At 40.0% G+C, this 20828-nt stretch overlaps 1 protein-coding gene across 3 annotated transcripts in view; it reads right to left on the bottom strand.

The window, feature by feature from the left end:
- Positions 1–1156: 1156 nt before the first annotated feature.
- The window catches only part of KIF16B (kinesin family member 16B), a 166652-nt gene continuing 146980 nt past the window's right edge, over positions 1157–20828 (bottom strand). For all 3 annotated transcript variants that reach the window (XM_080408507.1, XM_080408504.1, XM_080408503.1), the window contains 2 exons: positions 17727–17810; positions 1157–2176 (listed from right to left, as the gene is read on the bottom strand). In XM_080408507.1, coding sequence (XP_080264633.1) covers positions 2018–2176; positions 17727–17810 — 243 coding nt within the window. In that variant the 3' untranslated portion in view covers positions 1157–2017. The remainder of the gene's footprint in view (positions 2177–17726; positions 17811–20828) is intronic.

Genomic DNA, 20828 nt, shown 5'->3' on the forward strand with positions numbered 1-20828 from the left:
TTTATCATGCAGCGTTGCAAGGAGGTAGGAGAGGGAGCAGGCCAAGAGAGAGGGAGAAACAGAAGAGACTCTCAGGTTTTGAAGCGAGATTTAGGATCAAATCTGAAAACCAGCAGACCCAGCCAGCCAGCGCCCAGCCTCCGCCTTCCGATTTGGGAGGCACAAGCAAAGCCAGAGCACGGGGTGAGGACGGAGCGGGGCAGGGGACACCTGTGCACAGGAAGGGCCTGGCAGAGACCGGAGCAGCGTGGTGCAGGCACAGAGCACTGTAAGGATCATGAGGTCGGGTCCCTCTGAGTGATGCAGCGCATGTGAAGTCAGTGCTCCAGTGTGCACGAGGGAGACTGCGAACAGCTGGGACATGGTGCAAAACCAGTTTCAGAATCAGCAGGTTTGACTGGAATGCTTCGCTTAAAAACCAGGCTCACAACTGAGGGTATTAAGCTGCCTAAGCCAGATAGAGTCAGATACAGTCAGACATACCCAAAGACATTAAAGCCTACCCTGCTGATAATAGGGCTCCCGTGGTTTAGAAATTTTACCCTAATTTTTGTTTTCACTGAAATAAATTAAAATAATAAAAATGCTCTCAAAGTTTAAGTGATCCATTCTAATATTGGTTTTTTTAAATTAGCACTGCTTATCGCAACAGGCTAGACTTAGTAAACAAACCCAGTTATCTTTATACATCATATCAATTGTAAAATATTACTGTTCCTATAATTTAGGTCATGAAATAATGTTGTAAACAACCAGTGTTGTTACTTTAGGTTTTAATAATCATTTTCTACAACATGAAATAGTTTGATTAGCAAGACCTACCAGTGGTCAATGATGGCAACTCACAAATAATGAATGCTTCACGCTCCTAACAAATGGTACACAAAACTTACCTTTCATTATGCACTTTAATATGCACAACCAATAATACATTAACATGTACACATACTCAATTCCAGTCACAGTGTATACATATATTTTTGGATTTGCAGCAATATAAAATGAGTTTTACCTGTATATACATGTGCAAGTCTGAATGAGTCCTGAGTAATTTTAAAGTACTATTAGTCAAATCCTGTAAATTTTAACAGATGAAAATAAAACTCAGATTTTACAATGTTATGTTATTGTGAAGAAGGTTTTTTTTTAAAAAAAAAAAAAAAAGAAGTATAGCACTTTGCATTAGCTTTATGCATAGCCATGAGCTCTGTACAGTGCACAGTATCCACTTACAGTCTGGGTAATTAGAAAATCTAAAAAGATGCTGACTGCATTCTTCAGTAACTATTGCTTCCTCTGCTTCTTAATTAATGGCGAGTGATTCATTCTGCCTCAAAACAGCCAGGTGTGGAAGACTTTTACAGGGTTTAAATTATATTCTTTCTGCTGCATATATTTTTGTAAACATTCAAGTTACCCAGGCCCTTTAATTCTTCTGAGGAAAACTATACAATTATACAATCAAATAGTTAAAATGTGTGTCTGGCGGGAGGTGGGGGAAGGAAACAACAGTGGAATACGAGCATTACTTTAAACACGACAGTATGCTATAAGGAAACAACCGAGGAAGTGTTCTTTATGGAACAGCTTGGACAGAAACCAAAAGGCTGCTCAGAAACCCTCTGTCAGCATGACACACCGACACCGTAAACACGAGATGCTCTCGCCCCACCAGAACAAATTGTCTGAGCAAATGGGAAGGAAGCACTCCTGCAAAGGAGCGGATCCAAACTCAGCATGAGAGTCAGAATCTTTTTACAATATTAACAGCGCAACTTACAGAAAAATATCTGTATACCCCATGCCAGGAAAATGCAGGCACTAGTATGAGAACTGGTAAAGGACACAGGCTAGCGCTGGGGTGTAGCTTAAATAGTCTTAAATGGAGTTGCTTTGAAAAAAATGTTCCGGGTATGGAGGAAGATACTTCTTTTTCTTCCCCTCATTTCTCTCACACCATGAAAGTGAAGGCACCACTCGACTGTGCTCCTCTGGCATAAGGGTCCTGGCCCAAAAGTTAGCTGGTCCCGTGGCTGCTATAGTCAAAAACACCTTTCCTGAAGAAGGGGGAGAATTCACAGATGGTGTATTTTGACAGAGTTAGCCCCACTTTATCAATGTGCAACGGAGACGATGGAGACTTCAGCATTGCAGAGAAAAAGCTCCTGAGGTATTTCTGTGGAACAAAACGCAAGATCTCATAAGATTCACTTGATCAAACTGATTACAAGCACTTTGAAGAGTTAAATGAACAGCAGTATGTGAAGGAAAAGAAAAAGAAAAAAAAAAAAAAAAAAAGAGACAAGATCTCCTTGGACTGTGCAAACTCCTTTTAACAACCACCAGCATTTAAATCCATCCATAAAACAATTCTACTGAAATGTCTGCGTGAAGCTTAGAAAAAGCAGAAAAGAACCATTTTCCATTTCTTCCTCTGCCAAGCTTAGTAAGTGTTTTATTCTGTGCTTGTGTGATGTTTTCTGGTTTGTTCTGTAGTTACGTAACACTTTCTGCTAATCATGACCTGCTAATACTGCCGTCTAGCATTACCAAACACTATGGCAGGTGCAAACCTCAAATCCGTTCTGCAGGAATTTCACTACATATGGACACAAAAGGACTTCAGAGATCTTTCCTTCATCAAGCCTCCACTATCCTTGCATCAAAAAGGATTTGTTTTGATCAAGGCCATCTGCACAAAGACTGCATGACTTCCATACTAGCTCAGAACCTACCAGAATCTTTTCACTGAGCTACCCTCTTTCTTTTTTCTTTTTTTTTTTTGTTTTTAAGTCTTACACGTGGAGAAGCATTCCCCCTTCCAAAAGCTAATCATCAACCACTGTGCAACTCACATCCACTTGTGCCTAGAGACATTGTGACAGATGTACACTAAAACAAAGCTAGTTTTCACAAACCTGATGGTTTCCTTCACATATGGGTTGAATTATTACTATCATTTAGCATGATTTAGTAAGTCATATTTATAACTTCTGAATGAAACACAGTAGATAAAATGTTGATCAGATAGGTGCTAAAAAAGTACCCAGTGTCATCCACATAGCTGTGAGGGAAAACTCATCTGGAGCACAGAGATAAAACTTGTTTGCTCTGCTACAGACTGACCATGGAAAAAGATAACTTGAGAAATTATTCTCTAATCTTGGGTTCAGTGGGAAATGTATCTGCAAGACAGAAGAGCACAATCTCCTCTGCAGAACACAAGGTTTAGTTATTTCAGTGCAGAAGCTTTTGGGGCACAGAAGCGGTTTGTTCAGGAAGAAGTCCTAATTATTCACTCTCTTCTCAAGGAGAATTCCTCCATACTATAACCTGTTATCTATTTAAATGCCTTGGAAACCAGCTGTATTAATACCAGAGAAAGCAGGATAACGAAAAACAAACAAAAAAGGCAGCTGGCACAAGCTATTCTCTTGGCAGGACTGGTGAATTTTCTTTTTTATGTAGGTCTCCCACAGGTTGTATTAACGTTCATGAAAAAAAATCCATTATAAAAATGCCTTCAAGATTAATTCCAACAGACTAAGAGGTAATTTAAAGTGAGCAACAGATGTCATATCAACGTTTGTCATAATTAGTTCACAAAGTAGGGCCCTTTAAAAAAGGTCCCAATCCAGTAATGCCTGAAGGATGAATACGGTAGAAAATCAAATGTAAAACATGGCATCCTGTTAAGGGTTTTAACACTCTGCTGAGAAGTTACTGCAGTAATTCCGGTTTATGGCTACCGAAGACTCAAAGGTACCAAAATATCTCGCCAGAGACATTACAAGACCTATTGCATTCACCTTGGTATGTATGGCCAGATAATTGACTGTCATGGCTTTCCTCGTAGAGCCATTACTCATTGTTTTATCATGATAGCTCTAATAGTAGAGTAGAAAAAAAACCCAACACCCTCTGCTATAAGCATATACTTATCTGACAGGGAAACACTAGGAACAGCAGGTATACTTATTTTCCCAGTTCTGCACACCGGAGTTGCTCGGTGAGTATCACAGATTCTCTGAACGTGAAAAAGATCCTTGGGAAAATGGCAACAAGCAGACCCTACCAGATTATGATGGAATTAATTCTGTATGAAGGTTTCCAGCCATATGGCTTGGCATTATGTGCTCCGAGCAAATTAGCCCTCTTATAAAACCCCTATCTGCATTTGTCCTTGATTGCAATGCTGATGTGTTAGCATAACACAGAGCTGATATGCCCTCGACACAAAAAAAAGCTGTTGCTTCAGAGAAAAAAAAAAAAAGGCTGCTCTGCCCAAATCCGCTGGCTAGCAGTGAATTCCATAGTGAGGAAATAGCGATTGATGGCAGAAGTGTTTGCTAACACCACAAGCATGTGCCTGGATTTGAGTGCTGTGGCTGAGCAGTAAGGGGGAAGGTTGCTCTGTCCTGTTGGCTGCAACGTGGACAACAAAGTGGACGAAAGTAGCAGGAGAAAGGGAAGAAAGAGTGCTCCTTACTGGTGCGTGGAAAGATGCTTCCCAATTTCAGATGGGATAGGGAGAGAATGAGGGTCACAGCAAGCTGGGAGAGGGGCAGAGCACATCAACACCAAGTGCCAGAGATGACGACAAGAAAACTGTCTTAGAGATCCAAAAGAGACTCAACATGACTTTATTGCAATGCAGGAGACCACTGCAAGCTGCTGGAGTGGGAGCAAGGCTAGATTAAAGGATCTTCTCTCTCAGGGCTCAGTGGGCAGGGGGAGAGTTGTTTTCAAAGCTTTCTTATTAAATCTATTTCCAGCAGCAGACAGGATTTTTCTCTATCTACAGAATAGCATTATTTGTGCCGAGTTAAAAGTAGGTGGGAAACACTCTGGTATCTCGTTATGTATTCCTTTAAAAAAAATTCTTAGCAGAGACTGGCAAGCTCAGGATGCCTTCATAGAAACATGTCCAAATGTTATACAAATTGGTGCTGTGACTTCCTACCAGCACTTCACTGAGAGCATCTAAATCGTCGTCCCTGGTATGCAAAGCCCAACGTTACAGCAATCCTACTTTTGCTAGCTTTGCATGGTTACCTTGGAAAGAAAAAACTAGGTAACTGCTACAAATATTCCAAAAGGCTTGGTTTTATTACTCATTTTTGTTTGTTAGCCTTTCAAAACTCTAGCCATTTTTTCTGGATTATTTAGTCTGGTAATCAGTGCTCTTCCAAATGCATTTAGGAGTTTCATTTCACTAATAGCATTCAACCTGCTACAATGCTGGTTTGCTGGAAAACGTCCTAATTATAAATTTGTAAACATCTCTGTGTGAGGGCACAGGACCCTGGCACTGCAACAGGGATGTAAAATGGGTAACTTACACATCAGTCATAGTGGTTGCCCAGTCTAAACACGCATTCAGGAACACCAGTTTAGAGAATGGAAAGACTCTTTATATGCACAAAACACTTAAAGATAGAAAGCCAGGTTAAAAAAAAAAAATATCCAAAATAGGAAAAGCAGTGGGTTTGCCCTCTAGGCACACATTACAATCTTCATGGCCTTTAACTTAAAATTTACGACAGCCATATCTGCAAGTTTTAACTTTGCATTCCAAGCATTTGCAAATGAAACAAGACTGGAGAAAGTGGTGTGAGGCCCAAAGGTTTTTCTTTACTTACTAGACTGAGTAGCTTTCCCTCCCTTTTAATTATGTGAATAATGAAATGGTAACCATTTAAAAAGCTTATTAAAAATCATTTTAATAGGGTTCACCTTTTTAGCAGTAGGCCAGTGTTCATCTCATGCTCAATCCATCAGCACAGCAAAGTCATTCTAATGATTTTCGCACCACTTCGTGATGTGGGGACCACATAATTTTATACATTTTAAATATAAATCCATAACTTAATTTAAAGTTATTAAAATTATTACAATCAAAAAGCTTTCTGGAATGTGAAAGTGTTCTTATCATCCCTTCAATTGTGGCATATTAAAGAGGAATTCAGTTCAATTACATTGTTCTCATAATCCATTACAAACGGCGACAGCCTCAGAGACCAATAGCAGAGCTCTGAAAGAATTGCAATTTTTCATTAAACTTTGGTGTGATTAAAAAATCATCAACTCTGGTACTTCCATAAAGTGAAGAAACTTTGAGATTTCTCTCGCCTACTGCTGTTTCTAGTGATTTCCTCAAAAAAGCCAGCATTCTAAATTCTTTAAATACAAGACTTTACAATTAGCATTATAAATATCACCTAATATTTGACAGAGCTGGAAGCACCAAACTTCAGTAAGATAAACCTTACAAGGTTTTGGGGATTTTTGAAACAATAGCTTACCACCCTTTCAATACCTACACGTCAATGTGATGGTCAAAAGCTTTACCAAAAGGTCACTGGTGGCTGAGGCAGGACTAATTAACTTGCTCATCTCACTGCTCGCACCAATCACATAATTATTCTGTCGACTAGTGTTAAGTGCTGCAAGCTTTAAATCAAATCTTGATTTGAATTATTCACAGAGCAAAGCATACACAGGTATCAACAGCTGTTTTCTATAGAGTAAGAACCTGATTAAAAAAAAAAAAGAGAGAGAGACAGATTGTAGCATATTCCCTGAGCCTTAAAAACCACGTTATGCTGCAATTAGGTATTTGCAAAGCAAGATCTTTCTGAGGAAGACTCTAGCCCAAAGCAAGAAAACAGGAACATGCTTCACTTCCAATCCGTGATCACAAAACCAAGGATCTGCTGAGAAGACAACAGATGTAAAGGGAGCCTGCTGGAATGCAGAAACGGGAGTGTACCTCCTGCCTTTGTCTCCTAGAAATAAATCGTTGATCATATGCAAAGGAAAATGAACATTTGGGGATCCTTTCCCAAATTAATCAGCCTTCTCTATTTTGGACCCTTCCATTGGTGTCTTGAAGAGGAAAAAAAAAATTACTTCCAGGGTAGCTCTTCAAATACAAAGCTCTGCAGAAATGCCAGCAGCTATCATCACCAACTACAGTCTCTTGTGACAAAAAACCCCCTAGGCTTAAACAGCAGGTTTCGGTGTCCCACAGGGACCTCAGGCTGGCAAAGGGCCCTGTCTGGGGTGATTCTATATACAGGATCTGATGAGAAAAGATCATGTATCTTCCCAAGAAAAATAGGATTCAAAATTCTCATTGGATCTGCTTCTTCCTTGTGTTTTTTTTTTTCTTAATGGCAAAAGTCAGAGGGCATTAACGTGCTGCACAAGGAGGTCAGCCAGGGCTGGAGCGCAGATGACAGGAACCCGTAGGGAAATGGCAGCAAGCCACACCAGCTTTGCCTCATCCTGGACACTCACCACCATCACAGCCACCACATGGACCGGATCATCTGGGTCAGGTGTGGAGGACAAGGAAAGCAGTGAGCCATAATATAGGAAGCTTCTTTATGAACTGAGTTCCAAGGCAGCGGGTTCTCTTATGCCAAACGCCCCAACATTACCCAGGAAGGGGTACGCAAGCTGTCCAAACTAAGGTGTTTTGTCCAGGCAGTGATCCCAGCAGGCTCCTCCTGTGATCTGCAAGGCCAGCTTGGCCCTCCAGGTCATGATTCATCTCACCGCAGTTAAGCTTCTGCCCTGTGACTGCCACTCAAACCGTCTCCCCTTCCCTTAGGGACCACCTGAGGGCTAAACTGTCTAATTAGGAGTGAATAATTGCCAGCATAATGCTCTGATAGCTCTCTAAAAGTAGATTCAAATCCATTTCTGGATTTATTAATTTGGCTGATAGCAAGAATATAAAATAAGAGGTGGCATTACTTTGGAGTACAGCTGCTCAAGAGGATGGGGGACCAAACATAGGCTATGACTAAAATCTTCACCTCCAGCAATTCAGATCAACTCTCCACTCATCAGATATAACTAGCACAGAAACATTTTTGTCTTCTGTGTTTTTGTTGTTTTTTTTAATAAAGAAAACACAAGGCTTCAATTCTTTTCCCCAACACCTTGACATATATTGCAAATCATAAAGCAGATCTGAGTAACACATGTGAGCAGGACAGCATGGGTTATTCAATATCTCAAGTGATATTTCAGGCCCTTCAGGATGTACCTAATGTGACCTCTAGATCCATACACATTTATCTCCTGCACACACCCGTAGGTGATTACGTGCAGCTGTGATTTCACAGCAATGAGAAAAAGACTTACTGCCTGGGAGACTACCTGGTGCCTGAAGGGTCTTAGTTCTGTGAAAAACTGGGAGAGAAATCTTCTAAAATTATGACATGATCACCTGGGCCAATACCTTTTGCAGAAAGACCAGGATAGCTGGGTTCTCCTTACAAATAAATAAATAAATAAATACAGTATTAGATACTGTCAATGTTGTGCAAAGTTTCCTCAAGGAGTCAGAGGTAACAAATGCCTCCGGAACATATCTATCCCATAGGTACCAGAGACCTTGCTCTAGTCACACATGACTTGTGTGAGCACAGAGAGTTTTTTCAGGAGAATAAAGACAGATTCACATGTTTGAAAATGACAAGTCACCACCATATTAGTCATAATATTAAAGGGGGGTGGGGTGTATTTGCTTCAGATTGCAAGACATTAATTAAGCTCAAGGCTGGATTAACTGACTTCACATTACACAAGCCAAGAATAAAGGATTGACTCGTTTTAATCAAACCCTTCCTGTTCACTTTGATTAGGTCTAATCAGAAGCAAGGCTGTTTACAGATAATGCCTAGTAGTCACTGAAAAAAAAATAAATAAAAAAAGAACTTACCAATCAGTATGACCTTACCCTGTGTTTTATACATACACATGCAACTCCACTCCACACACCAACAATTCCCACCCAAACTAAATTCTGTGTATAACCATGCACAATGCACATCGCCGGCTCTTCCGAAGCACACCTGTGTTAAACTTCCAGCTGTCTCATCAACAGCCTTTGCCTGTACGAATGTCCTCTTACCGGTGGAGGGAAGCAAACCTGGCACCGCAGGAATCCTACTGCTGGGAAGTAGTAGCCAGGTGCAGCTTTGGGGGCAGCAGAGCATTTGCTGCAGGGTCTGGCTGCCTGTGCTGCGGGCTGGCTACATGCCCTAAGAAACCAGGATCTGTGGGTTTCCCTTAACAGAAATAATACAAGTATGGCATATTATGCTAAGTTGGCTTTTTTTAGTTTACTAGCAATCATCCTAGCGATTTGACTGCGATACACATATGTAAACTCTTAACTTGTTAGATTGAGCTTCTTTTCTAAGGAGCTAGATAGAAGGAGATGAGACTGAAACATCCTACCAAAAACATAATACAGCTCTTCTGTTAGTGAACAGATTTACCTGTACAGCCCCCAAATGTTACCATGGGTGCAAATGCTGGATCTATAAAACTAGAATTTTGTTTTTATAGCAAAGAGTTTAGCCTTTGCTTTTGTCGGAGCTACGAACCTGGGCTATGGAGAATTGTGTTCTTGCCACTGCAGTGGCATTAACGCCACAGCAGTCTGTTGGTGGCGGACTTACCCCAAAGCAGAGAGAGAAGCAGCAGTAACATACATACCACTCCTTTGGGCATGTTTAGAGCTACTGAAATGACTTTGGAACTAAGTGGGTAAGAATCAAGCTCTTTAAGAAGCTAAATTCCATTGGAAAAACAGGACTTAAATTTTTAGCCCCTTGGGAAACTCTCCCTATGTTTTTATGCACAGCACAATGCTTGAATCAGGGCTAGCTTCCTCCACAGCTATACAGGTAAAAGCAGATTTTACCACTACATCTCCAGAAGTGTTTGAGTGCCACTAAAATTTAATTTTACCCAGGGCAGTACTGAAATTTACTTGAATTCATACACCTTTTTGAATTTTTGTAATGTACAAGCATTCTGAGAGATGCCAGTTATGAAGGTGAAATTGCTCTCCTATGTTTTCAAAATCCAAACTATTCATTATAGCTATTTACAGTGTTTTTCTGTGCAAGTCTAATGGCATAAGCACATGTTGTTGAATTACTATTATGCCACATCAATTGAATTAACTTCTGAAGTCAGTCTACATCCCAAATTACAATCTTATTCTGCCTGAAATTCATTTAAAATCCACAGGACTTAATATTTCTTACAATGCCTGCTTGCTGAAAGCTTATGTTCATTGGCTGCAAGTAGCCCCAGCGAAACCTGAATTGTAGGCTGGCAGGGAAAAAAGGCAGCAAGGGCTGTGATTTACAGGTGCTCGGTCAGCGTGAGTCGTCTTTTGGAAGTGAACGGCCATATTCAAAAAGATCAAACCAGACCCGACTAGTGAAGGAAACCGATCTTTTCTTCGGAGCACAAGTCAAAACAAGTCCCGTCAAAATCTGTTCAGAAAGAACAACGACAGGATTGGATTTACTGCGCATCCCCAGGCCGGCAGCGACAGCGTGTCGGCTGCCGGAGTGGCCTTGGCAAACAGCTCCCAAAGCCCATGACATGCATCACCCTCTACTCCCTCTGCCAAAATCAGAATCGGGTGCCGCAGGATGGCTGATACACTTGCTTTGAAAAGGGAAAGCATCGAGTTCAACCCAGCGGCCTTAGCCGAGCACTCCCTTTATTCACCTGCTCACATCTGAAGGTGGAGAGCCGTTACTGGAGACCCATAAAGGTACACAACTTCAAAATTTGGTATGTAGAAGGATGCTGGGAAATTTGTTCTGGACTGACAGCAAAACACGTTAGGATGTGGAGCTAAACTGGAGTGTAAGATATATGCTGTCGCTTACTCTGAACTTACCACATCATGATAAACACACCTCCTTTTTTTCTGATACTCTGAAATCTCTGAAAAGGAAATTAAAAAAAGGCCTCCACATTGCACATCCTAATTAATTCTTCTCTTGTAATGGAAATAAACATTTTACCACAAAAGATCCAGGTTTTTGAGGTACTTTGTATACCTAAAGAAACACCAAAATCATTGTAAAGGGGTATGTATATTACAGTTACCTCTAGCAAACTCTGCAAAACAGGCTTTCAGACCTGGCCTTGAGTTAAGCACCAAGTATGAGCAAATGAGACCAAGGCACTGCTTACGCTCACTGTTCCTTTCCTCCAGCCTGTTGGACCAGAGCTTAAAATTAACTCATCCAGAAAATAACCCGGGCTTTAACTCCTTTTAAACAAACAGCCATCTTTATTGTCTATTGCCATTATGTCTTGCATTTGCTGTGGGTCTGGCTGAATCTATGGTATTTAATCAAAATAAAATGTTATTGGTATGGGATCAACTGCTGATGTATGCAAAGTCCTAATTTCTAGTTATTTGTATCTAGTGACTGTAATCAATAAGTAAAATTAATTTTTATTTATTCACTTTCTGAAGCTAACAGAGCCTCACGCAAGAAGCAGCACCACCCAAAAAAAGATGAAATGAATCAATGCTGAGAGCTGCAACAACTCCTCTTTGAGAGCTTCTGTTTCAAAGAACAGCCAGGTGCCTTGGGCAGCCCCGATGATGCACGGAAGGATGGGAACCTGATGTGTGAAATCACTTTTGGATGGCTAAATACAGAATCCTACTGTCTGCAGGCAAGGCAAGGCTTCAGTGTTGTTGCTGAAAAGCAGTCATTTTTGTTCTTAAATTTTTTTAACTGTTACTAGAGATTATGAAAGCCATTTGGTTCAGACTAACTATACCTAAGCTAGAAAAGGATCTGTTCACATGCGCTTCATAGAATTGATATTCACAATATGGCCCAACCACACACGCTCTTCTCTTGTCTTTGTGAATGCTCTTTCCTTCTGTGCTCCCGTTGCACCCCTGTTCCTCTAGTGGGAAATTAAAACCATCACTCCCCAGATGCTGCATTCTTGTAGTTCAGACTACAGGTATGAAACAACCTTCTCTGGGATTATCAAACACTGACATTTGTAGCGGTTTGCTTTTGCACTAGCAGTCATACCTAGCGTGCATTACGTCTGTATGAAAAGGAAAAGCTTCCTTTTATCTGTCAATAATTATCAAATGTATTCTAGATGCTTTCTGAAGTCCATCTCACCGAGATGCTTCTAAGAGCAATATTTACAACCACACTGTCAGAGCCAAGCATGCAGTCTGCAAGAGCCAGGCCAGCAAGCAGCTGTCTTTAAAGCTCATCTTGAAAATCTTTGGTATTAGGGATGTTGCTGTAAGCTGATATTGGAGTCTAATAACTTCTTTTAATAATCACTTTGAACTGACACATAATCAGTAGCTTTGAAAGGTCTTTGTGACTGGTGTCAGTCAGGAAAAAAATCAAACAGAAATGATAACTCTGACCCCATTTGACAGGGTTTTTTCAATAGAAACATCAATTCACCTGCAACTAGCATGGAGCGGGTTGTCCCAGTTATACATATTAAGGGCTGGGACCGTGAAACAAAGACCGGTGGGATGTACTCATGAAGTTCGTACTGAATATTCAGATGACAAATCATCTAAAATCTCATTAAAATATTTCTGCCCTCATGACTTCAAGGACAACCTCAAGAAACGAGGTCTCTGACAGACTCAGACATTCAGCTTGCCCAAATTTGTCAACAAATATTTTGAGATTATTCTTTTTTTGCAGATGTTCCTTTTGCTGGTTGCCTCCAAGGTGTTAATTCTGAAGCTAATACATTTAAATAACAAGAACGAAATCAAGTTCAAGAAAAAGTGCTATTTCCATTATTTCACATTTTTCTTAAGAACCAGATTCTTGGAGCCATGCAAAACCAACAGAGTCTCACTCTTAAAGGAGAAAATTGGAGTGGCTAGCTTTTAGAGCCCTATACCAAAAGAAACCTCAGATATTATCACCTTTAAAAGAACTCAAGTGAGAATACAAACTAGTGCAAAACATTTGGCTTCTAAGTTAAAGAATCTTATTTTGAAAGCTTAATTTTGACTGTAAGTAACAGCAATATTTCAGTCAGTTCAGTGTCTACAGTGCCTTCCCCAGCCAGTCCTACAGATTCAAGAGCAAAATTGAATTATGCGGTTCATACAAGATTTATTTCTGCCTCTTGCATTAACACCTATCATTGAAAGCCTCATCAGCAGACATCAGGAAGTGAGAAGGTTAAGGACAATTGTATTATTAATTTTAAATAAATTGAGCGTGTCTATCTTTTAAAGAGGTTCAAAGTACCAAGAAAAAAAAAAAAAAAAAAAAAGAAGAGCAAAGAGAAAGCCAGGAAGATGTATGTGCTCCTACAAAACTTGACGTAGGCTGGCCTTACCATACTGTTACAGGCTGACTTTATTCATTCCCTGAGCTCTGCAAGTGGCAGCAAAAGGAAGCACAGGACTGCTACCAACCGTTGAGCTGTCTGTCGGTGCATCCCTGATCAGGGATTTTGCTTGTTCCCCTTTGCTGTCCACAAACAAACCTGACGAAACGCAGCAGTGGGAATAGGGAATGGGAAACAGGGAACAGAGACAAGGAGACAGGCTGAGGCTTGGGGGAGTTCTTGTCTTCCTTTACGCAACAACCTGTTGGGATTTTGTCAGCATAGCAATTGTTTTTTCCTAAGCACACTGGTGACAGCAAGAGCGGAAAAGAAAGCCTAGTGGGTCCGCAACTGCAAGGCTTCTGACCAAGGAGTCAAGAAGCATGACCCAGTCTGTTGTGTCAGCTCAGACTCCTGCCCAGTTTCTCTGGCTGCACAATGGGAAAATGGGGTTAAGAATCATTTTCAGTAATGAACAAGAAAGTGTGAGTCTAAGAGAAGAAGAAAAACAATCAGGGGAATGATATAATAGAAATGCAGTATTCCAAAGAAGTTGGGATTTCAGGAAAACTTATTACTGTCATCCACAAATCCAGCAACTCAACAAGGAATAAGATATTTTGCAGTTAAAACAGAAACAGATACACTCACTGAACCACACATCTCGTGACATGGGTTTCACTTACAAAGTTTTTGCTTAAAAAAATAGAAAAAGGAATACACGTTGCCTGATTTCATTAAAAAAATGATCCTATGCTCTTATCTACTGATTTCTAATTGCATGAAAGGATAGATACACACTAACTTCTATTCATTAACTTTAATCAAAAGAATTCTTGGCTGTTTTATTTAAGGTGGATTTAATCAAGCAAGGTTGGCTCTGAAGTGAAATTACAGTCTAAAGGCTGCGGAAAAATTAATTTAGAGTTTTGCCTTGCAACAGGTCCCTCATGAAATACAAAACTAATAGATTGCAATAGGACATTCTGGATAGGTAATTTTAAATACAATTTAGGTGTTTTCTCTCAAGATGTATAGGCAAAACCTTTGTGCAAACTTGCATGTTATTTTTCCAAAACTCTACAGAAATGTAAGCTATTGCTCAAAAGACTTTATATTAGACCAACAAAGACCAAAGCAAAAGTGTTTACATTGCAACTAGGTATCATGCCAGAAATCAAAGACTTCTCAGGATCATCTCACACAAAACCAGTACACGTGTACTTTCCTACCTACGAGGTATTGTGAAGCTTTTGGTTATGAAGCATTTGTACCAGCTAGGATAAATGAAAGAACTTAATGTTTTACATAAACTTTGTATTTATTGTGATTTTAAATCCCAATCCCCATAACGTGGGGCTCTCTGGAGTCTCACTCCAAGTAAATCCATTCCCATTATGATGAAATACGCCCACTTCTAATCTCAAGCCGAAATAAGGTAACTCTCTACATGACAATCTTAAATCAAAGCAAACCCTACAGCCAGCCCCCTGACTCCAGATGCCTTGAAAGGTTCCACAACCCCCGCTGCCATCCTAGCACTTCTACTGCAGCAAGAATCCTAGAGATGCAGGAAAAACCAAGCTCTTCCTAAACTGTCCTGTAAAGGATGTTTTGGAAAAATCTTTTTATAATTAGGCACAAGGAAGATTTCCCTCACTAAAGCCAAGGTGAGTCAAATAAAATAACAATTCAGATATCTGCACTAGAACCGGCTCGGATTGTTGTACCTTTAGTTAATTGGAAGAGCAGGTTTGTTCCTACAATGACTCCCAGTCTATTTGCTTCATTTTCCCAGATCAGACCGAAAGCTGCAATTTAGTTTTGATATAAAGAAAAGAGCCTGCAAGGCCATTTCAGTAACCAACTGCTAATTTCAGCAAATACTCTAGTCAGGCTGTTTGAAACGACAGCTTAAGTTGTCTTATCCCTCACACAGCTGCACCTTGGAGTTTGAATGTTAATTTATGTGCATACTTAAAAAAAGAATAAAAGGTAAATTAAAAAAAGAAACTGCTGCTGCTTAGAGATGATTTGTGGAGAGCACTGGACTAGCCAAAGCTGTACTATCCCACTTCAGAAAGTTCAGGAAAAACAATGTGAAGTCACAGCCTATTCAAGGTGTATAAATACCTAATGCAAAAACTGGAGGAGCAGAGCAACCTTTTTGTCACCCACCACCGGGATGACAACTTTACTAATGATCTGGCAATACAGAATATTTGTTCAGAACACCGACATCAGATTGGTATTTGTCAGGCTGTCATCTATTTTCAGTCAATCTCAGATGTTGGATGAGAATATACATTTCTGCTGGCCTGGATGCTGTGCTTTCCTTTTCTAAAAATGCTGTATTAGCTCATAAACTCTTGACTAACAATGCAAACAATCAAGTAAGTTTTTATACCACATTACAACTATAACAACACATCACCTGCAAAGCTTGAAAGAGACTGCAAAGGGTTTTCTGCAAAGCAAGGTACGGGACCAGGTATGAAATCCAACTGAATACAAGCTATGACTCTGCTTGCTGCCAAGGGCCAACTCTCTCACCTTTTACCTGATTGAACTCCCACGTGAGAAACGCTCTATGGCCAAAAGGCTGAGAAACCCCATCCCTTACAAAGGTAATCAATCTATTTACTACTTCCCAGTTAGCCCACTGCAGTGTGCTCAAGGTTCATACCAGATTGACAGCCACGAGGCATTAACAGTCAGTACTTTAAACGCAACTGATGCCTGTGTCGTTGTCCACTATTGCAATAAAACTTCCGCTTCCACAATGCAACTCAAGATGTGCTTTGAGCCTTCAAAGTATTACATGACTTAGGAAATCATGACTAGTTAAGATGGGTTTTCCCACTCTTCACCAAGGAGGCTGCAGCTTATGTTAGCAGAAACTCTCCAGCCATTGGCAAAGCCAGAGCAAACCACTGAAAATACATAGTGAAAAGAAAATACCATGATTAGAGATCGAGATATAAGGCATAAGGGGGTTTTGATCAGCCTGTTGCATCAAATTCCTCATGGTAAGGATGTAATATTTGCTTGGCTCCTTGTCCTCTTTATCTAACTCTCCCTTAGCCACAGGGGATCTTCACTTTCTCCAGCACGGAGTGATTTGTCACAATTATTGAGTGGCACGGCCAAGTGTGCTATCTGGCATATGGCAAAACATATTCATGTGAATAGTGGTCATATATTATTATTATCTTAGAAAAATATATAGGAAATAATGTTTTAATGACTTAATTTAGTTTAAATAGATAAATCTAGTTTTAAGATAAAAACTGGCTATATAGACAGCTATAAGTACTACATGGCCATGATCAAAGCATCACTATACACAGCAGTTTTAACATTTAGAAACATTAAAATAAAATATGTTAGAAAATCAATGAAAGGTCAGAAAGATTAAGGGATTAAATTTCTTACTGGTAGAAAAGCATGCAAACTGAGTACTAAACTGGAACACAGCCACACCTTTATGCTGTCTATAGAGGACATGAAACAAACAACAACAAAAAAAAAAAAAAAAAAAAAAAAAAAAAAAAAAAAAAAAAACCAGATTACATTTTGTGCTACATGTAAGACAGCCTCACATCAAAAGTCAGTGGGAGGATGTTTTGTTGGTAGATCAAAGAAAAGGTGAGGTATGTAGAAAAAATTGAAGAAAAGGTTCCAGTTGGAAGCAATCTACTTTTATATTAATTTCTCTAAAGCACTACTTTAGGCTACTTTAGCTCTACAAAGAACATAATTCTTAATGACATGCATGATCAGGTAATCCCCATGTGGCTACAATACAGTTGCAGAGCGTATGGGTTAGTCTTTGTTCATGCCTCTTCTTCTGCTTTCCCAAAACCCCACCTCCTGCCCCTGGGCTGCAATAAACACATGCATTAATATAGAAATACAAAGATCTAATGTGTGATAGGAGTCACAATTATGCCCTCCACATAGCACTGCAGAACAAGGCAAAAAAAACCCCAAACTCAAACCCTCATAAACTCCGTAACCTTGTCCACCATAAAATTAATTTTTAAAATTAATTGAAAAAAAAAACCCACCTTATTCAGAAAGCTGGGTTACAAAATAAAGCTCAAAGATGCCTAAATATCACTTTCCTTCTGTCATGAGATATTTGGATATAGTAACTATGATAAAACAGTAAATCTTCAGCTAACAAATTGCATTTAAAGTAGCAATATTTTTTTAATCTTGTCTTGCACAGAGACCATCTGTCTCCAGCGAACACTTACCTCACCCACAACCTTTCCCCCCTAAATAAATGTACCTCCTATGAATCTCTAAAGAGATGCTTTTTTTTTTCCTAGACTAGGATTATTATCTTTTTTTAAGGCATGTTTCATTACTTTGCAATCTCCTGCTGCCATCTCCTGTGTTAAACGAGGCAGCGAGTCACTTGGTACTTACAAGCAGGCTTCTTAACTTTGACCACATGGGAATGGTTTCTGTTGGTCAAGCAGAGAGTACTCCACCTAAATACACCGCACAAGCATGTTAAAAAGTTGGCATACCTCCAAGTGACTCCGTCGTTCTGCAATCACTCGTTCATCCTTGTTTCCAAAGAGCTTCTTCGGAGGGAATTCTAAAGTGGCAAGCTGGAAGACATTAAAGGATAAATTGGCATCAGAAGTGACACACTCAAATGAGAAATTCCTCTTTAAACTACGGAGCAACTGAGAAGAAGGAAATGCCCAATATTCAAGAGCTATAGTATATGCTATTAGCAAGTACCACATTAGCTATTTTTACTGCTGTTGTGACGATCTGGTCTGCAGCACTGCTAAGGTAGCAACGTGTTTTGTCATCCATGAGCCACAGAAAATTAATTTAGGAATTAAGAATGCCACCGTCTGCTCACATGGAGATTACACAGTTGCAAACAAACTGATGTGATAGCACCAACTAAGAAGAAAGAAAGATCTCTTCGGGAAATCTGTGTATCTTAAAAGATTGCGTTCAGTCTCTTACAAGCTGTGGTTTCCAGCCATACTATCATCTAATGGTTTGTCTTTTCTTATGTTTTACAGTACACGTCAGATCACTGGATCTAAGAACTACCACTGAGATTATGCTGTGGAAGATGGTGCTGGATTCCAGCTGACACCTGAGCCGGACCCGACGGACCTTTTGCTGTGCCTTGAACTACAACTTCTTCCTTCACAGCAGGGACAGGCTAAGAGCATGCACCTACACTGTGATGCACCTACACCTACCTACCTAAGATGATGGGAAGTGGGACTTCTTGAGCTATAATTCAACTGTAGCTCAATCACATTCAAATGTCTGTCCACACTGGAAGGCAATAGCTTTAAATTCTGAAAAGAATTCACAAGAGCAGGCAAAATCCCATTTATCACACTGAGAATGAAAACAAGGCAGCTGCACAACTAACTACTAGAAACAGCTATTCAGATCTGTCATTTTAGGAGCTCTTCCACAGAGGTGTTCAAAGCTATCTTCTCATTCCTTTGCCATCCTGTAGGAATGGTGCCGAGCTACACTGTCAGGGAGAGGGTGAGGGAACTGTGTCCCTTTCTTGTACACCAACACGTAAAATGCTTGAACAAATTCCAGCCAGCTATATCTGGAAAAGACTCAAAAGCTAGTAACAAATGCCAATGAACTTGGTCTGCTAAGCCACTGCAGCTGGGAACAATGCACTAGAAAGCAAGTCCTCTCCACATAGTTTGTGTTTGCACTTGAAGGCACATCAAAACCAATTTCTTCCTCGTTCTCACAGTATGAGACAGAAATATGCAACCTCCCATTGGCATTGCTGGAGTTGTTTTCAGGCAAAAGTCCTGCGTAAAAATGCCTCCTACATGAATTCCCCTGGCTATTTGATGATATTGAACTAATAAACAAGATGCTGCTTTTTCTAGTATATCAGCACATACAGGACTGTAGAGAATTTATGGCTGGTTACAAGGAGCAGCAGTATACTGAATTAAATGAGGAGCTTCATTATTGATATTGAATGTAAGCATCTTTAAAATACAGAGGAATTCTACAATGCAAAAAAAATTTATTTCCATTCTATGGTTCAGCTCCAACTTGAATAATTTTTAAGAAATGCCTAGACATCTTCAAATGAGCAATATAAAGTGATGTGGGGCACCAGAGGAGACAGGAGAGATGTTTGCTCGCACCAGTCTTGCCAGCATGCCCCAATTATGTTCCTCAAATTTCTCCAGCCATATTCTTCTCGGTGTGCCTGCTGCTTCATGTTGGCAGGACAAGCAGTACACAACCAAACAGTATCCTGTAATTACATCCTTGGGAGTTACTTTTACTGCATTACTCATTCCTTAACCTATACATGATTGTAAGTGCTAAAATTTTCAAGGACTTCAAAATCCCCTCCCTGCAAAAATTACATTTTATTAAACAGTACTGCATCCTGTCACTATTGGAAACAAGCAAGGTAAAATAACTACCACCACAACCCCCTCCTGACCCTAGAGAGATTTGTTTTATATTTATTTGCTAATAAATACTTCTATGACAGAATTTTAAAATAGCATCTGTTAAAACACAGTATGTCCAAATAAAAACACCCTACTGCTACAATGTCCTCAGACATACTCTGTAGAGTCAAAGCAAGGTATTACAACTAAAATTAGGAATGATTACTTTATCTGAATTAAGTTTTATTTTAACAAGCATTTAGGGACTGATTCTACAAAACTTTGGGATGGGCAAGTTGTTTTCCTAATCTGTTAGCTTTCTTAGATACATCTCAGATGAAAAACAGTTGCATTTTCTAAAGCCAGTAAGTTTCACTAAGTTCAAACCAAAGTAGCTACTCCCATAGTTTTAACATTTCTGAACTCCCAAATCACTGATGCACAAATCTGTGAAACCAAGCCAATGAAAGTCCATTATTGCAGTCATGAATTTAATAGGCAAAAGAAAGGCCTCAGCCAGTAAACTTGGCTCTAAAATGTTCAAAGTCACAACATGTACCTAAATGAAAATCATGAATGTATTGCCCGTCAAGACCTGGGTCTGAGTATTCGGAACTTGGAGAACTATATACAATAACCTCTCTCCAGATATCCAAATCAGAACATCAATGTGCTGACCCATACTTGGCACACACAGATACATTCCCTATGTTTGTCATACACGTATGTGTGTACAGAATATACCCATACACACACATACGTATGGACTGGAAGGATTTTGCATCCCACAGAGGGTACATTACAAAGGACTGATCATCTACTGCAGTCACCATCTCTGCGGGGCTAGATGTAGAAGCACACAACCTTGGGCCTGCTGGAGCATTTCTAGGTCCCACTCTTTTCCAAGGGTCCTCTGGCTCCTGTTTCACCTAAATGATTGGCAAACGCCCATTTCAAAAATAAAAAATTGAGACAATCTCTGTCACACAGCAGATGAACATCCAGCCACGACAGAAAAACCTCCAGCCACAGACTTCATCATCACGTCAGCGGCTCTTGGAAACACTGAATTATTCCACTGTGTTCTACTCAACTATGTGCCAAGAGTCTAATGCCCACAAAAATGAAGAGACATTTAAATCTCACCAGACCTGAGTTTCAGGCTGCCCAGACACTTGGTGCAGGCATGACACCACCCCTTTCCAC

The sequence above is a fragment of the Falco punctatus genome, assembly GCF_963210335.1.
Source record: "Falco punctatus genome assembly, chromosome: 12".
In the NCBI taxonomy this organism is placed as follows: domain Eukaryota; kingdom Metazoa; phylum Chordata; class Aves; order Falconiformes; family Falconidae; genus Falco; species Falco punctatus.